The sequence below is a fragment of the Gallus gallus genome, chromosome 9 (genome assembly GCF_016699485.2).
Source record: "Gallus gallus isolate bGalGal1 chromosome 9, bGalGal1.mat.broiler.GRCg7b, whole genome shotgun sequence".
Classification (NCBI taxonomy): Eukaryota; Metazoa; Chordata; class Aves; order Galliformes; family Phasianidae; genus Gallus; species Gallus gallus.
In genome coordinates, this window is record NC_052540.1 from 11173494 (window position 1) to 11191175 (window position 17682).

General features: G+C 37.4%; 1 protein-coding gene and 1 long non-coding RNA gene across 3 annotated transcripts in view; one reads left to right on the plus strand and one right to left on the minus strand.

Moving 5' to 3' along the window:
- Positions 1-1933, plus strand: part of LOC101749016 — a 563751-nt gene extending 561818 nt beyond the window's left edge. The window contains exon 32 of the long non-coding RNA XR_006930943.1: positions 398-1933. This is a non-coding gene — a long non-coding RNA (uncharacterized LOC101749016). The remainder of the gene's footprint in view (positions 1-397) is intronic.
- Positions 1-17682, minus strand: part of PLOD2 (procollagen-lysine,2-oxoglutarate 5-dioxygenase 2) — a 50243-nt gene that overhangs the window by 5466 nt on the left and 27095 nt on the right. The window contains exons 8-14 of one of the 2 annotated variants that reach the window (XM_004943310.4): positions 15909-16010; positions 11684-11809; positions 9837-9958; positions 4896-5000; positions 3503-3628; positions 2246-2387; positions 972-1034 (exon numbers count right to left, since the gene is read on the minus strand). In XM_004943310.4, coding sequence (XP_004943367.3) covers positions 972-1034; positions 2246-2387; positions 3503-3628; positions 4896-5000; positions 9837-9958; positions 11684-11809; positions 15909-16010 — 786 coding nt within the window. The remainder of the gene's footprint in view (positions 1-971; positions 1035-2245; positions 2388-3502; positions 3629-4895; positions 5001-9836; positions 9959-11683; positions 11810-15908; positions 16011-17682) is intronic. The other variant, XM_422695.7, reaches the window with a different exon arrangement.

The window sequence follows — 17682 nt, forward strand, 5'->3', positions numbered from 1 at the left end:
CAGCTTAAATACTGAAAAAACAGGCTAACAGAAAAAGTAACGGAAAGCAGAACAAGAAACATATTTCAGAGTATTCACTACATGATTCTTCTGGTGAATTGCCTGAAATAAAAAGGTTTTGGCAAATACAGCACATAAGAATTCTCAGATCAGGGTGCAAAATAAGCGAGCCCTTTGAAGTATGTTCCCCTTAGCAAATGCAGGAAAAATATATGCGAGATATAAAGTGTGGTAAGACAGTTTCATTATCAAACTATTAAGATTTTAACAAAACTCATTTGAGTAGAACTGACGGCAGAAAATTGGGTGGTTCTGTGGTTTGTTGGTGTTATTTCTTTTTACTTTTTTTTTTTTTTTTTTAAGAACTTGAACATTTATTTTATTCACCATTTTTCAGGTTCAAATGTTATTTCAGAAGCATTTGCAATCAAGATTTATGGCGGGAAGGCATTCCCCCTTGGATATTTTCTTATTTTTAATCTACGCTTTTGTCTGAAAGAGAGTCAAGTCGTTAGAATGATAATGATTGTTAAACACGTGCCTTGTTTTGGGCACCTATCAAATCATAAAGTAGCTGCAGCAGGGAGAATAAGGAGGGTCTGGCTTAGGAAAAACAGTCTAAATGACACCGATTTCACAAAAGCCCTACGTTTACCGAGGGGCCCTGGCTGACCTGCTTGCCATTGGAGCTTTACTAGGACCGCTGAATCAATCTTATCCGCTGGAACACATCTTTAGCACACCTTGACCTCAGCAATGAGAAACCTCCCCGGGAAAATAAGCAGCCTATGTCACTTGGAGCCAGTCATAAAGAAACTGTCCCTGGTGCTAATTTGTACCCTACAAGACTGAAGAGAAAGATGGAGTGATATTTTGTGAGGAATAAGGACAGAGGAGAAAGATCTTCCTGTGGTAAAATAACACTGTATGTAATAAGAACTAATGATTTAAAACAAAAAATAAAGCAACACCTTTGGGGGTCTGAGCATATGGAATGTTTCCGAAGAAGGGGAGTCTTTTTCCCTTTGTAAAGTCTAAAATGAAGGAGAATCATCACATCAGTTTTCTGATACACAGTTTCTCTGTTTGTCCAAGAACTACCAGATTTCCACAGTTACAAAAGGGAAATAGCAGCCTTTGACAAAAGCTGATACGCCTTTACAGACAACATGCATCTCCAAGCAAAGCTCACAATGTACACGTCAAAGCTGTTTCCGCCAGCCCCTTCTTATCTGCTGCAATACAAAAACAAGCACGTACCGAACCATCTTACAGCACAGACTGAGAAAGAAGAAAAAAAAAAAAAAAAAAAAAGGAGAAAGCCATTTTTTCTGATGAGCCACAGTCAGATTAGTTGAACGAGCGCACGGGAAGCACAGGTTCGCAATAACTGATGCTGAGAAGGTTTGAATACAACAGAATTGGATGGGAACATTCTGAGGAATCAGTACACACAAAAGAAATCATGCCTTGTTATGAGGGAATAAAAAAAATAATACTTGCCAACTTTTCTTGTTCAATTCAGCAATATTATTTTTCAATGCTATAGTGTCTGGAAATAGGTCTGGTTTAGCTCTTATTTGTTTCTGTGCTGAAACTAGTGTAAATATCAGCAGAAATGTAGATTTACATATTCATATTTTTACAGTACAAATAATCTTTCTCTCGTTACTTACAGCTCAAAGTAACAAATTTCTGATACAGTTTTAATGTGACCTGGAAGAATTAAGGAGTAAGTCCTGTACTCCAAGAAGATTCCTACCATTGCATAAATCACTCAGGTTTTTATACCGGCGCTGTCCGTTATTATTTTAAAACTTATACATTACACTGCAGAATGCTTCAACTTAATCTGCTAAAAGTTTCTTATTCTGTAAAAATGTAAAAAAGGTAAAGAAATTCTACGTGCAATGATAAATTTCAAATCACGCATAACAGAGAAGCCTAGTCTTCTTTCATCCTGTCGAGGTTGCTCCAACAAGGAAGGTATTTTAACCTCAACGGGACATTTCAGTATGTTTAAATAAAGACCACTATGTAACCAGTGTACCGACACTGGAAAAACTTCCACTCAACAATTTGAAGAAATGCATCTAAAATGTTCCATGTCACAAAAATTGGCCAGTACTTTGAATTAGAAGTAAAATATAAAATCCAAGACCAATCAAGCAAAGCAATCAAGTGTAGCAAGACACAAAGTAGTCTGAGTGCATTTAAAAAGCAAGCAGTTACAGATACACCTTACCATTTCCCTGGCATTCCTGCAGAGAGCCATATCAGGATCCAGCTTATCACGCATGAAGTAGTTCTTCTCTTTCATCTCTGATCTGAGAGTTTGGCCCTTAATCAAGTATATATTAGCCATATAAGGTATATTCCATACTCCTCTGTAACAGAGAAGAAATAATTTAAAGCCACAAAAACTATTTTGTTCTCCATTCTACTAAGTCAGCATCTCTGTATTTGCTGCAAGACAAAGCAAGTTTCGAGGCAACAAAGTTGAAATGTTCCCAAGACATCTGAAAAACTACAGCTGGACAGCAAGAAATCAAATCTCAAACGTAGGCAATACTTCAATTTTTACAAAGTATCGTCATAAAAAATAAAAAGGTCAAATTCCCTAAAGTGAGTTTTAACTACAAATGTACCTCACGTTTCCAGATTTAAGGCAAAGTCTTTTATATTATAATATTATTCCACACTGCCAGATGGATAAAATAATTCTAAAACAGATTTTTAAATGAGATTAAACATAGCTGTTCTGACCTCCTCACACAAACACCCACTGACCACAGCAGGCCATATATTTATGTGAGTTGGGCCAATATCAACAACAAAGCAGCGCTGCTATAATGCATGCTTTGCAGATCCCCTCCCTCCCAGAGCCAAGCATCCTGTGCCACGAGCACATCCTTCAGTGCTGTTGAGAACAATCCAGTCCTTTTCAAGCAGTCAGTTTGTTTCGGATCTTTTTGTTCTTTCAAGGCAAGGAAAACATATCACTCGCGGGAAAGAAAAGCTAAAGGAAGGACAAGTCTAAAAGCTATGCAGTGAAAGTGCTTGTCAAGAGAATATATAGAATATACCTGAGAAAGCATACAAGACACAACACAAGAGGAAAGAAATTACAGTCATTCAGTGGTGCACTGATTAAATATTTGCCTCAAAAAGATAAAGTATTTGATGAATGCAAGAATCATTTATTTTGACTAAAGTTCCCAAGGTACAGTTTTGGTTTTTTCCTATTTCTCTGCTTTGCCATTTGCTGTATTGTGTGCTTGTAGAGTATCCAGATGCTCAGAAAGGTACCAGTAATCACTATGTCCGTTAGTGATAACCCATCACATAAAACACATCGCTTCAATGCAATACTAAAAGTTGAACAGCGCAACTAACTTTAGACTCCTCAGAAATAACACAAGACTGTATGAAAATGTAAGAAAATTTGTAAATAACCATACATGAATCCCTTGACTTTAAAAATCAGCTTAAAGTTACTTACACTCTGTTCCCTTGGACAATATCAATGTAATCTTCTGAGCGAGCATAGTAGCCATCTGGGCTTAAAGCACCCCAGAAATTGGACCAGAGCTTCCCATGGCGAGTTACAAGCGGAGCAATTATCTTTCTGTGAAGTAACATATTCAGTAAAAAGATATGAACTATGATATGCAGATATGCCAAAAAATACCAGCTTTTCTAACTTGAGTAGAGAGTAGTCAAAACACCAGTGACTATCAAACCCTGGAGCAGCTATTCTGAGTTTGAGCTGCAAAAAAAGAAAAACGATTCAAGCCCCTACAGCCCAGAAATAACATCACCGTAACAGAAGCAATGATTCCTATAAGGCAGAGGCAGCTTGTATTTCTGTCAGCCAAGAAATAATACCCACAGCACGGTAGCATAAAAAGAATCGCAATGCCAGAGACAAGAAAAAGAATATGAAAATAAGAAATGGTGAAACTTCAGGTACAAAAGTTACTTCAGTCTTAAAATTAGCTACCCAAACTTTAGTGTCAAAACAGGGAAGTCCGAACAAACACAAAGAACAAAAAAGCTCTTCGTTTCAGGGGTACTCTACTAGTAGGTATATTTTGCAAGGCTTTTGTTTCTTCCACCTAGTACATCTGGCTTTTACCCTCTCTTCCTACAAAAGCCAAGAGGCAAATAGCACTAACAAGGGGAACTACTGATCGGCAAGACTGAAGTGCCCAGATTGGATATCCAGACTTACAGCCATAGCCCACAGAAAAGCTGCTATGCCCACAGCACCAGAGCTTAGTGAAACAGGATCGGGATGCCCCAGGTGGGATATCAGCTGGCCACACTGCTGCACACTGTGTGGCAAATAGTATTTACATCAGACGCATCCTGCCAAAAGCTGCTGCAAAGTCACAGCCTAGGATGACTTCAGACCTCATGCCACAATGAGGAGAAACAGGTCGTTACAGATGTTTCATCTCCAAGAAAACACGTCTACTACTGTATCGCATTTATGATTCTAAAAAAAGGTGACATTACTGGTAGCAGTAAACCGTAGGTTTGTGTTTTGTGGTTTGTTTGTTTGTTTGTTTTAATTGTGTGTACAACTTTGAAATCACTAGTTACTGAGATCTTGATTCATTTCATAAAATCTGTTTACGTCATACTATTTTTGCCATGGTGACTTCGAAGCATCTAAAATTCTTATCAGCAATTGCTGCTTGACAGGATAAAAAAAACTTAATGAATTGTTGGGCTCCAAGCCCACCGTGAGCCATGGCAATGAAATAGCACGAGTAAGCAAAGAGGATCTAAATCTGCAAGAACAGACAGGATTTTATTTTCTCTGGATGAGCCCCAGAGAATCCTTTCGAGTTCGAAGAATTTCTGTAGAATCAGGAGATGTACTACACCTGTTCTGTTCTATCAATATCTTTAGAGTCTTTGGGTTTGTCAGTACAACATCTGCGTCTATGCTGAAGTAGTATTCGCATGCTTCATCCTGGCGACAAAGGTCCCTAAAAAGACAAAAAGGATTGGTTACCTTACATGTTTCCAAAAGAGGTTCACAAACGCCAACTGGACAAATGCACAAATACCCTAGTTGTACATTCCATAAACAGCCCTTTAACATATATACTACAACACTCAAAGAAAGATACCATACTGTAAGACAAATGGAGCACTTATCTATGTATTTGGCAGGGTACACTTGCTAGGCAACAGCAGAGTAGAATGAATTCAGCCTCCCTGCGCCAACAGAACAGTAGAAGGTCAAATGGACTTTTGAGAAAGTGGAACAACTCCTCAAGTCACACTAAGCAACAGCTATCTGTCTTGCAAATGGGATTATTCATTTTGTCTGTTCTCCCACTATTATTCACTGAACTTGCATTAATTTCATCACAGTATTAAGTGTTCACATAGTTTTACTTTCATGCTTTAAAATGTCTACAAACATAGTTTTACTTCAAGTTCTATTTGATTTGATCATTTCTGAATGGTTTTCTGCAATGGAAAAGAACTCTGTCACTTCAGGGGAAGTGACAAATGGTGGATGTGACAGGTTACATACAAGTCAGTGACTGCTGGCACAGCTCCCTTTTTGCGTCTCCTTCATTCCCTTCCACCTCCTGACTTAGCGCTTAGGTCAGCACTTAGTACGTCTCTTCTATGGCTTATTAAACAAAAGACCCCAAACTTGCTGATAATCAAACCTTCTTATGCTTAAAGGACTTTGGATTTACGGCTTTGTGGAAATTATGGTAGAAGGTAGAGCTTTTTTACTCCACAAATTTCAGCAATCTTTTCAAACTCAATCACTCAAGATGTAACAATGACTTGAATCAAATTTTTAAAATACTGGAGCGACAGAAGTGGCATTCTCATTGCTACAAATGCCAGAGTTTGGACACAGATACAGAGTATAAATCTTTGCTCGGTGTCTGGCTTTGCCTTAACTAACATATTCGCTGAAAGTTTTCTGTCTTATGAATACACGCTTATATGACTGCAATTCCTTAATCAGCACTTTCTCACATAATTGCCCCAATTGAAACTGGCAGGTTTTATTCCTGCCATAACACAGCCCAGCAATTAAGTCTTTATGGCGTTTTCAAATTTCATTCAAAGCTTTACAACTACTGAATGCAATTCACCTGTATTTTACATTAGCATAATTACAATTATTAGTAGTAACCCTTCACATTGCACTTGACATTAATTGTTAAATTCACTTCAGAAATACCCAGCATCCCTATCCCCATTCCACTAATGAAGAAGCTAACTCTGAGAGCGACAGCTCTGCTCTGGTCCGGAGTTTCAGCCCTATTGGAGAAGCCATATCCACTGACAAGCCTTCCCAAAAGCTGCAATATCATCTGTTGCTACAAATATATGAACAGAATCGATGTTTTTAAATATCAACAATGAGAAGAAACAAACAGAAGAGATTTGTATTTTCTTGTAAGCAAACCTAACTGGAAAAATGTTCAGTTGTTCACATTATTTCAAAGCATATGGTCCTTCAGCTGCTGCCCTTTTTTAAAAAAAACAGTTTTATAAAATCTCTTTCTATGTGCTTACTGTTGACAAAACTTCTGCTCTTCACTCACATCTGAATTAAAAAACAAAAACAAAAAAAAAACTAAATTAAAAGTTTCAGTCTAAGTAGTTGTACTTGGTAATTCAAAAATACACTGATAAGTCATCAAAAGCATTACTATCATAAAGAGTCTGGAAATGCAGCTACAGTACAAATCAGTGTGAAAACTCTAACTTCAACTTTTACAAACAAGAATATTAAATATATTGTATGTATAAATATAAAAATATCTATTACGTATGCTAACCTCTACAAATTACATTTGAAACTGTTTTAGTATGTATGAGGTCACAGCAAGGAACAAGTGGAAACTGCTTTCTAGCAATACTCACGTGCACAATAATATCCATTTAACTTAAACTCGATAGCCAAAATCTGTAATGCGCTTTCTTTACATTCCTTCTGCTTACAAACTGTGGCCAAATGTTGAAAACAAAGCTCAATTTTCATATGCAACTTAGAGCCATCTCAGGGCGGCTATTCAGTAGACTTAGTAAATGTAACAGAACACGAAGATATTTTGTTGGAAGCGTGAAGCTCACCAGATTAGCTTACAGTATTTTGCAGTCAGGAAAATGAATAACTTTACTGACAAACACCAGCCCATCTAGAACTCTGACTTCATCTAACAAGGATCAGAATCGCTGCTCTGCACATTATACATTCCCCTGAGATCTCCTTACGTCTTTATAGGAGGAACACATCGTCTACCCAATTTCTCTAGTGTTAAGTCATTTGTAGCTTGTTTAGATACAATTTGAATCAGCAGTTTATCATTTTCATATCCCTCAGTTTGGAAGTACAACTCTAGATGTGGACTATGAGTCTACAAGAGAGCATTCCGGCCATCAGAAAGAACTCTGACAGAAAAGGTGCCTGGGTGACACGAACAGACATTGCCGCCATTTAGGATCGCATTTTGCACTGCTCACTATCCCAGTCACAGCCATTGCTCCTCCCGGCAGAGCTCCTATCACCATCGCTAAAAACAAATAAACGTAGCCGTGGAATAGATAAAGCACTAACCTTTAGTTTTGCATTTCAGGCTTAGGTAACATCACCACAATTATTACAACTGGAAGCTATTGTAATCAGATACAGGTGGGAAAGTTGTGTTTCTTTTGCAACACTGAAAGTTCAGAATACTGACTGAAACCCAAAACTGCCTAAATGTTCAAAAGAAGCAGCTCAGCAGAAGAAGCAGGAAAATACGAGTCTCCAAAACTTGACATTTGAGAGAGAGATTTAATCCTTGCTCTTCCTTTTAACCACATCCATGGTATCTGCCTTATTCAGGGGCTATCCAAGCCATCATTTATCAATACCAAATGGGAGCTCTGAGACACTGATGTAATATCCTCTAATTTTCAAGAAGCATACGGGAGAGATAAAGTACATCTCTAAATCCAACCAGCGTTAACCACTAAAATAGCATTTTCAAGGAATATAGGTGCAGAGACAAAATACTCAATGTGCAGTTAAGTTTTCTTCTTTGTATTCTCCTTTATTTTAATTCTTTCCCTAATCCCCTTCCTTCTGTTTAAGCTATACCCTCCTGTTTGTCTGTACAGATGAATCGTAACAACTCTTTGATGGCTACGCAATTTGGAGCCTTTTCCAAAATGTATCCAGCTATCCAAAGCTCGGGAGAGGTCTTTTCCATATTAATAGACAGCTAGAAAATAAATATCTTGCTATTACTTATTAAATGAACTAGAAAAGCAGGCGGAAGTTTGCTGCATGAATATGGGTGGGGGGAAAAAAGTTATTCTACTCACATGTATGTTAAATGTGAAAGTCTCATTCACTAAGAACCTCGTCGTGACTTATCACCAGTTTTTACTAAGACAAAATGGGGAAAAATGATATAAGAAGAAAACTGAGTAGCTACATTACATACTCAAAAGTATTCTCCTGAAAACAATCTGCACCTTCAATGCCCAACTTCTCTTTTGTTAATTTAAACTCCAGGCACTGAATTGCATTAACAGTGTTAGCTGCATTAAACAAATAGAAAAATAAAAAATACTGTATCAGATAAATACTTTTTTGTGTGTAATGTGCCAGTAAGAATACCAAATTCACTCTAAACCTACTAGAAATAAACTAAAATCAGTTAATTTGGAGAAATACAGAATACACGTCTGAAAGAAATAAAACGAAATTATCAATTAATGTGTGGAGAGATGCAGGAGAAATAAATATATCAATGTCTGCAAACAAAACCATTAAAAAAAAGGTTTGAAGAATCTCTGTTTCCAAGGAACCTCTATCACAATATTAGTGAGAAACAAGAGAGGTTACGTTGGAGCTATCTGAATTGTTGAGAGTTAATAATTTTCTTTATTGGAACTGTCATTGTCATGAACATCTAAATCTTGAGCTAGATTTTCTAAGGAAAAATATAGTCACTCCAGAGAAGCTGACCATGATCAGAAGGCTGGCCAAGCAGAGCACAAGTCAAAGGAAGTTGCACATGACCCAAACTTGTCCTATCCCAGCCAAAAGGAGCAACTGTTGGGGACATCTACATTGTTCACACATAAGATCATACTTAGCTTTCAAAATGAGTCATTTTGGGATGATCTCATCGCATATACATTACCCTTATTGCTACTTCAAACAATTTGTGAATGACGTAGCTAACTGCTTAGAGTTTACTAAAAATAATGCTTTTTTTTTTTTTTTTTTTTTTTAACTATGTGAATGGCTGCTTCTGCAGCCGTGGACATGGCTAATATTTCCTAGAAGGGCTACGGGAGAGGCCTGGAGCTCAGCAAAATTTCAGTTTCCCATTGGCTTCGGAACAACAAAACCTTGTACAGACAAAATTCCAAGAACGCCAAGATGACAAGTTCCTTCTTTCAGCTGATGCCATGCTATACTCTTAAGATATGAATATAACCAAAAATGTCACATATCTTCTGTAATGTAAAAATAAACTGGCATCTCTTATTTCTTCAGTCTGTTCTTGTCTGTGCCTCCATCAGAAGTCAAGGTGGTAGACTACTGAAATAGAAGAGTCCAACCAGGAGATGTTTTCCTACAAATAACCAATAGCTTTTATAGCCACAAGCCACAAAATACTCAACAGTAAATATTTTATATCCAGGGCTTGTTTAGACAAAAGCTTTGATTTCTGTACTTTAAGATGTGAGACTGTTAGTATTTAATATGTAAAATACTATATATTAAAGAAAAAAGTGTTAGTAGATGCACCATTATAAAGGATTTAAAAATCAGAAATTACATTCCCATGTTCCGGGCTTCTGCTTGACTCAGATTTTCTTCAGGTCCAACAATTTTTATATTTCTGATAATGTTCTTGGCTTTTTCCCAGAATTTCTTGATGTGCTTTTCATGGTAAACCTCCTGTAATCATGTTAACATTGTTTATAGTGAATGAAAAGTACAAATTGATGTGAAATCATAAACACAGTGTCCAAGAACAAATTGTATTCTATCCTAAGCAAACAGATGGCAAGCAGTATTTGAAGATAATCCAGTATAGCTATCATCAAAAAAAATCAAGTGCTTCAGTCCAAAGTTTTAGCAAGAGAACCCAACACATCAGCAACATAAATCAAACCCGTACATGCAGACAAATGATGCAGTTCACAAACTGTTTATGCAGCATTTTATCAAAATACTTGTTTTACAAACATCAAACTCCATCCTGAACCTCACTGGCACAGAGGGATTTTTATGTCACTCCAGAGGGCTTTAGAGAGAGGGGAGTTGCCGCCTATGATGTCCAGCCAGAGAAGGACAGCTGTGCAGTGCCCCAGATTCAGACAACAACTCCTACTCTATTCTCCCTAAAAAGTTGAGCAGCCAGTTGGAAGGAAGCACTCGGTGCTACCAAGGTGGCTGGGAATGAAACCACACTCAAAAGTGCTTACAGTAAGGAAATTTAGAATATCATCAGCCTTGGCTAAAAAAAAGTAGGTAAAACAGCTTGTCGGTATCATTTCTAGAAGCAATGATGGTTGCAGAAGAGGTTGAGATGAGAGTGCAGGGGTATTTGTCTATTATCTTGCTCTAACGTGATAAAACCAAATCTTATTTTTTCAATGAACTAAAAATGCTGCATATTCACTCTCATAGAATAGTAGTCCCAGTGGCTGTCTCTTTAATTTCTCACTACCCTAGCCCTAATTTAAGGGATCTCAGTAGCATATAATGCTTCCAGACCACTGCCCTCATTGTTAGGCTTTCCCATAACAGATAACTTCATAGTAATTAAAGATGATGATTCTTTCCCACCTATAATTAAAAAGCTATTCAGTCTTAAATTCATTTTGAACATCTTCTGACCTCTTGCTGAAGCAATGAGACCTAGCATAGTCGACAATTCCTATCTGCAGATCATATTTATGCCTTAAAGAACTCCTTAGCAAAAGGCACTGACAAATTTAAAGCTCAGCTCTGCTTCTGCTCTGCTTCTGTTACTCAGGACTGTTGTGCTATGTCAACAGTGATGTCTGCCTGATTAAAAAACCAAAATCCTAATTTTCTCCTGACATTCATCTTGCAACCCTGTTTGTCCGTGAGACTTGCACATATCCGTCCCCTCACTCATGCAAATAGTAATATTGATGTCACCAGTGAAGTATTAGTATCACCAGATCATTAGATAATTAGCAGAAACCATTAAACATATTTCAAAAGCAACTAATCTATACTGCCACTCAAGACCTATCTGGGCACAACGGTCTTTCCCCTGGCACCCAGCAACTGCATCAGAAGAAACGTACATGAGATATCAACAACAAAATGAAAAGCAAATACAACTATTGCTATTATATCAATTAATACTTCTCCCAAAAGCATACAGCTTAAAATTCAATTTCTAAGTAGTTCGTTTCAAGTTCACTGACTGAGTGTTTCACTGTTTCATGGTTTCACTGTTTCAAGTTCACTACATTTCACTACTGTATTTTTTCCACTTCTGTATAATAAATTATGAAAAGCTATCTCTTCCTACGCAGTTAAACAATACGTACATAGAAAAACTATATACTTTTCACCTGCATTTTTATTCATACCATGACTTTTATAAAATGAAGCTTTGCAGAATAGTAACATTATACTTACATTATTATGAATGAAGACACTGAGAGCCTCCTTTGGGTAATCCAGAGTCAACAGTCTGTCTAAAAATTTAGGTAGGAAGGGAGTGGGTTGTTCTATGAAAACACCAATTTTTACTCTGGGATATTCCTAAAAAAAATGATATTTTAACACAACCAGTAAGACTCACCTTGTTTCTAAGATTAGTTGTATTAAAAAGCAACTAATGTCACGCTGTAATAAACTTGACCACACAGTTTTCAAATCAGATCCAACTAGCTCTCATGTGCTGCTACTCATGTTTTTGTTCATTATCTGACAAAGCAAAGATAGTCTATTCAATATCACTGGAAAATTTTTTGAATTCAAATAACAGAAACTGAGAAATTGAAGTCCAAAACTAATGTAAAAAAAAAAAAAAAAAGATTTGTATTTTTTTCTCTGTTAAATATATTTTAATAGCAAAAAGTGCAGAACTAAATACACCTAAGAAACGCATAGCAAAACTGTTGCGGTTTTGTTTTGTTTTTTAATAACTTGTATATACACGAGAGATTTACAGGCAAATACAGGGAACTAGTTTTTAAAAAGTAGTTAAATGGTAAAGAATATTCAAAATATTTCAGACAATAAGACAAAGACTGTAAAAGCCTTGCACATCCTTTTATATGCAATATACCCCATAGCTATTGTAATTGAGTTCTGCACTACTTTCCTGCTAATTGATTTTATTAAGACCTTTAATAAACACCAACCAGAGCATCTCCTCTTACACCCAAGGAAGCCGCCATCTTGTATCAATTCACATCTTTTAAATTTCCCGGTTTGCATGTGTCTGACACAGAGTTCGTGGCTGCTAAAACAAACCTTGAGAGAACTGGTGCATTCCTGATACATTATTGCATTCTTTGAGACAAAGAAATTCAACATTCAGAGGTCTTTAATCCTGCACAAAGGCACTGATTTAACAAAGCTTCCTTCCCCTTCCAAAGTAGACGGTCCATACAAATATCTAAGCCTACCAGGAGCTCAGAGAGAAACCTTATATGCATACAGAAGACTGCAAGCTAGTTTTCCTTGAGCGAGCCCATACGTGCTTGAAAAGCATCTGGATAAATAATCAGCGCATGTTGAGTTTTCACAGTGTCACTGTCTGCATTGGAAGTTCAGAAACACATTGGCAAATGCACTAGGAAACATTATAACACCAAGTGTTTACCCAGAATGCCTCTTATTTATGACTTCATCTGCAAACCCAGCAGACACTTACACAGACAGCCCAATAACTTCAGAACAGCTGACGAAGGTATGCGCACCGACGCATCCTGAAAGCAGCAGCTGCAGCGTTTGCTGGAAACTACCCCGTTGTGACTGAAGTTGGACTAACTGATACTGATAACACTGATCACAAGTGAAGAGCAAAGAGCCTGTGCCGCTGGGTTTACTGAACAAATGTGCTAACAATAATAGAGCTGCTATTTATTCTGCAATATTTTTCTAATTCAAAGCCATTTCCCCATGTTCTCCTGAGGAAAGAGAAGCAGGTTACATTTGGATCTGCAAAGATTAAACGGACAAGCACGAATTACTAATACTCCTCCAAAATACAGGAGCGTGAACTGATTGGCTCCAATGTCTACACTAAAACTCAGGAGTGTGACGAAAGCAAAAGTGTTTAAAGGACTAGAGTTTGAGATTCCTGCAAACTGCAGTGCCATTATATCTCCTCAAAGCGGTGTTAATTTATCTAGACCATCATTCCCCATACTTATAAGGAGGTGTGACTGCATAATCTGAATCTACGTCTGAATGAACAAGTTTAATCCCCAGTCTGTGAGTCTGAACTGTTGGCCCTTCCCAATTACGCCCAGGAAAAAGCACTTCAGGAGCACCCAGGCTGCTCTAGGTGATGTTGCATTTTCTCTGACAGATTTTCACTCTTTTACTAAGGACATACATTCCACCTTTTAAAACTTACTTTTTCACTAGCAGTAAGAAAGTGTCTGACAATTTTTGAAGAAATACAGGTCAGCACTCTGAAGCCATACTGTGAAAGACTCCAGGAGCTCTTTTAATAGGAGGTGTCAATGCAACACAAGGAGCATCCTTGCTGCTCACACACAAAATTTTCTACACTAGTAACAAACCTCAGAATTTAAGCATTAGCCCTAGGAACATAAAGTTGGTTGTTCAATTTAATTTAGGCTGTTAGAACTGTATCGCTGCTCAAACTGTCCCCAGGGAGCACCTTGAATGCTACTGCTCAACCAGCAGCGCCCAAGGTGATGCTTCCATCCCCTCCACTTTGCACATACCACCCTGGCCTGCACACTGGGAAGTCCTCCAAAAATAATGTTACTAAACTCGTGTGATGGGTTGAAAACCAGGTGTTTGGCCATTGCATCTTCCTTTGATGCTGTCAAGTCAAGGTCTGCAGGTCAGACCCAGCCCAAGATGTTTGAGCAGTAGCAGCTAAGTTCACCACGTCAAGAACACATGTCAGAATTCATCTGAAGAAACTCAAAGCTTGCAACAACTCGGCATGAGCTAAACTGACCCTGACTTTCTGGTGAAAAGAATAACAATGAAAAAATCTTCAGGAGATAGGAGCGCATCGATACATAAATTCAAATAAAGGGAAGGGCAATTGCAGCCCCAGTGCCAGCTAGATGGGGCTCTCGGCAGCCTGATCTAGTGGGTGGCAAACATGCCCACAGCAGGGAGGTTAAAACTGGATGATCTTTAAGGTTTCCTCCAACCCCAAGCAGTCTTTGATTATATGATTGCTTTTTATTCTAAAGATTTCTTGTTAAGTAGCAACCAGCCAGGCCAGAACAGAAAGCGCATTCAGAAAATGAAATATTGCTTGTACTAAGAAATGCCAGAGGTAAACAGTCCCACAGAGGCCAAGGAAAAGTCTCGCTATTTCTGCTGGCAGAGTGAGTAAGGTATGGTGCCCAAAGAATGAGCTACAGTAAGGAAGATCCATTCCAAGTAGATGTACCTAAACTATACAAAAAGCTATCCAGTAAATCATTGCAAGTTACTCTCCATTAATGGCTTTAAGTTTAAACTACTACTTAGGCAACACCTTCAGATAAAACTTAACTTTTTTTCTCAGGTAAACTTTAACATGTAGCTAAGAGTGGAAAAAAAAAAAAACAGCAGAACATCAGAAGAATGTTCTACCTTCAAATTAAAGATGTATGCGTAAACATATATCTATATTATAAGGATGTGAAAGTGATTACAATTCCTGCAATAACTTTTTGAATTTATATCCCATTCCATAAGCTTCTTATTGTCCAGAAATTGTCACGCTACTTTCAGTGCCAAACAAACCATCACTTCTTACGTGCTATCCTCAACCCTCATGACCCTCTAAGCTCTGTTCTCATTCATATCTTCACTACAAACAAGAAATGAAACAGCTGCCACAAACAGCTTTTCAAGAATAATCCGAACGTTCTTTTAAGTGCAAGCCTTACATTTCCACGCTGTAGATCTTCATATTTACGCTGCCTAAAATTTACTAAGTACCAGAAGAAAAATGTACAAAGACACCGGATGTCATGTATGGAGCCACAGAGCTAAAGTAAGTTCACAAATATCAGAAACTCAGACATACACACATGTTCAGGTCCTATGAAAATTCTAGGGACTTTGCTAACATCTGCCCTCAATTACATCAATTTTATTCCACTTATATACATTTGCAAATACGAGTATCTGCACCATTCTTTAAAAGGCAAAGAAGTTTTGACCGTATGTTTCCAGAGACAGCAACTGTATAAGCAGGTTACAGTCAACCGTTAATCTCTATTTATAACAGAGATTATTAAACATATTCTAGGTTAATTTCCTTTCATAGGACTTGATGTAAAACTCTGAAGTGTCTGAAGTGTTTCCATACTTACAAAAAATTCAAGTTATTCACTTGAATCTTGGATGATTCAGAAATGATCCTCAATGAACAGAGGAAAGGATCTCAGGGCTTTTGGGGAAGGGATTAGATTCAGTAATACCGGGGAAACCTATATTAAAATGCATGCATGACATTATTTCCACAAGTATTGGCATTTTCAGTAAATGAAACTTCCTTCCTTACAGTTTCATGTACGAGACAAAATATCCTCAGGTGCCTACTAAACATAACAGCGCATACCAAAGCCCTTTTGACTCAGGAATCACTATATACCTATCAAATGCTTTCAAAAGGGTTTTGCTTTTGTTTCACAAGTTTTCTTACCGTTACTGTTGACAGGTCCAGCATGTCTAAATCACAAATATTGCATCCAGTTTCCCGTGTCCAAGCATTGGGGATATAGTTTCCCAAGTAATTCAAGTAAATCTGGTAAGAAATGCACAATTCAGGTTAATGAGATGTGTATACAGCTGGTGATTTTTACTCTTTAAAGATTTCAGGCTTAATAATTTAATTCCTTAAACCTAAAGACAAATGACTGTCTTTTTATCTAAAAAAGAAAGTAACATAAAAATACCTATCTTTTCTTATTATTTACAAGCCAGAGGTGATACCCTCCTAATTTCTACATTTAAACAAAAAACTGTAAGCAGACCAACTACCAACTAAATGCATGCAAGACTTACAAGAAACAAACTTTCAAAAAGCTCTCAAAAGCTGCTCCGCATGTTTTCATGCCAAAAGATGATTCTAGTTAATTCTTCTAAATCTTAATATCAACACTTAAAAGAAAACGCAAAGACCAACCACAAGAAAAGCACATAGAAATTTTAAAAGACATATTCCCATGATGTATGATGGCAAACTATGCCACAACTCAAAACATATTCTACCGGCTGGCTTCTAAAGCAGAATCTACCTTCTGAAAACTTTTAGAATTGGCGCTGAACAAAACGTGTACTTCTGCGGATGGACTGCCTGGGCTGCCCTGTCCTCCTGGATTCAGCAGCAAAATTGCACAGAGCTCCACGCACCTCTACTACTATTTGCAATGGATTTATTTATTTATTTATTTTACACCAAGGACAGCCTGCCTGTAGGAAGGCTGCGACCAGTTCCTTCTCCATTGGCTTTTTCCATACTGAAAGGATAGAACACCATTTTGATAGAAAACACACTCTAGTCCAATATTCAGCCTGTATTTTATCACATTTCAGTAGCTTTGTTTGTGTATATTGAGAGACATTATAGACATATTGTAATTAGAATTGCTTCAGTTTAACTTCAAAGATGTACCATAAAGTGTAGAAAAAACCTGGGCAAAACAAAAAAACCCAAAACATTAATGCAGGAATAATTCATTATCTATTTAAAAGAAGAATATCTGATCAACACAATTACTAATCTGCAAATAGAAGAGATTACATAAAAAAGAGAAGGTTCTCATAAACACAAATCTTTTACTTCAAGTTGATTCTGCAAATTACTTTCATATTACAAACTAGTTCATTTACAAACTAGTGAAATCTTGTGCCAATCCCATTAAGTTGCTGTCCTTTTAATACTATTCTGCGTTTAAAACAAAGGAATCTAGTCCCAGATTGATCAAAGTGATATGTAGTAAGAGTTTCCCTCGGTTTTAAAAATGACATTATTATGTGTAGAAATTAAGTTCCGCTTAATGTAGCGTAGATGGTGAACTGGCGTAAGGAATTCAAGCATAAACTGCTTGCCTAGATGTAAAATACCGTACCTTCCTTTTCACCAGCCAAACTCCTACAAAGTCAGTGATAACAACTACTTTGAGTTTCCAACAGAGACAAAATAACTGGAGCAACAGTGAAGAATTTGGTCATATATTTCACCAGGTCCTCTGGACCACTGAATCCTTACAAGTGGAGAGAAACTAGCAAATCAGATATTTCACATGGCAAGCAGGGTTCTACGGCAGTCCTAAAATTTCTGAGTCATGGGTACATGGCAGGTAGTGACCAATGATACCGAAGCGGCAATACCAAATATGAGCTGCATGTACACAGACACCTGTGTACTGTATGTTTTTTAATATATGTATATACACACACTCATGCAGGTAGGT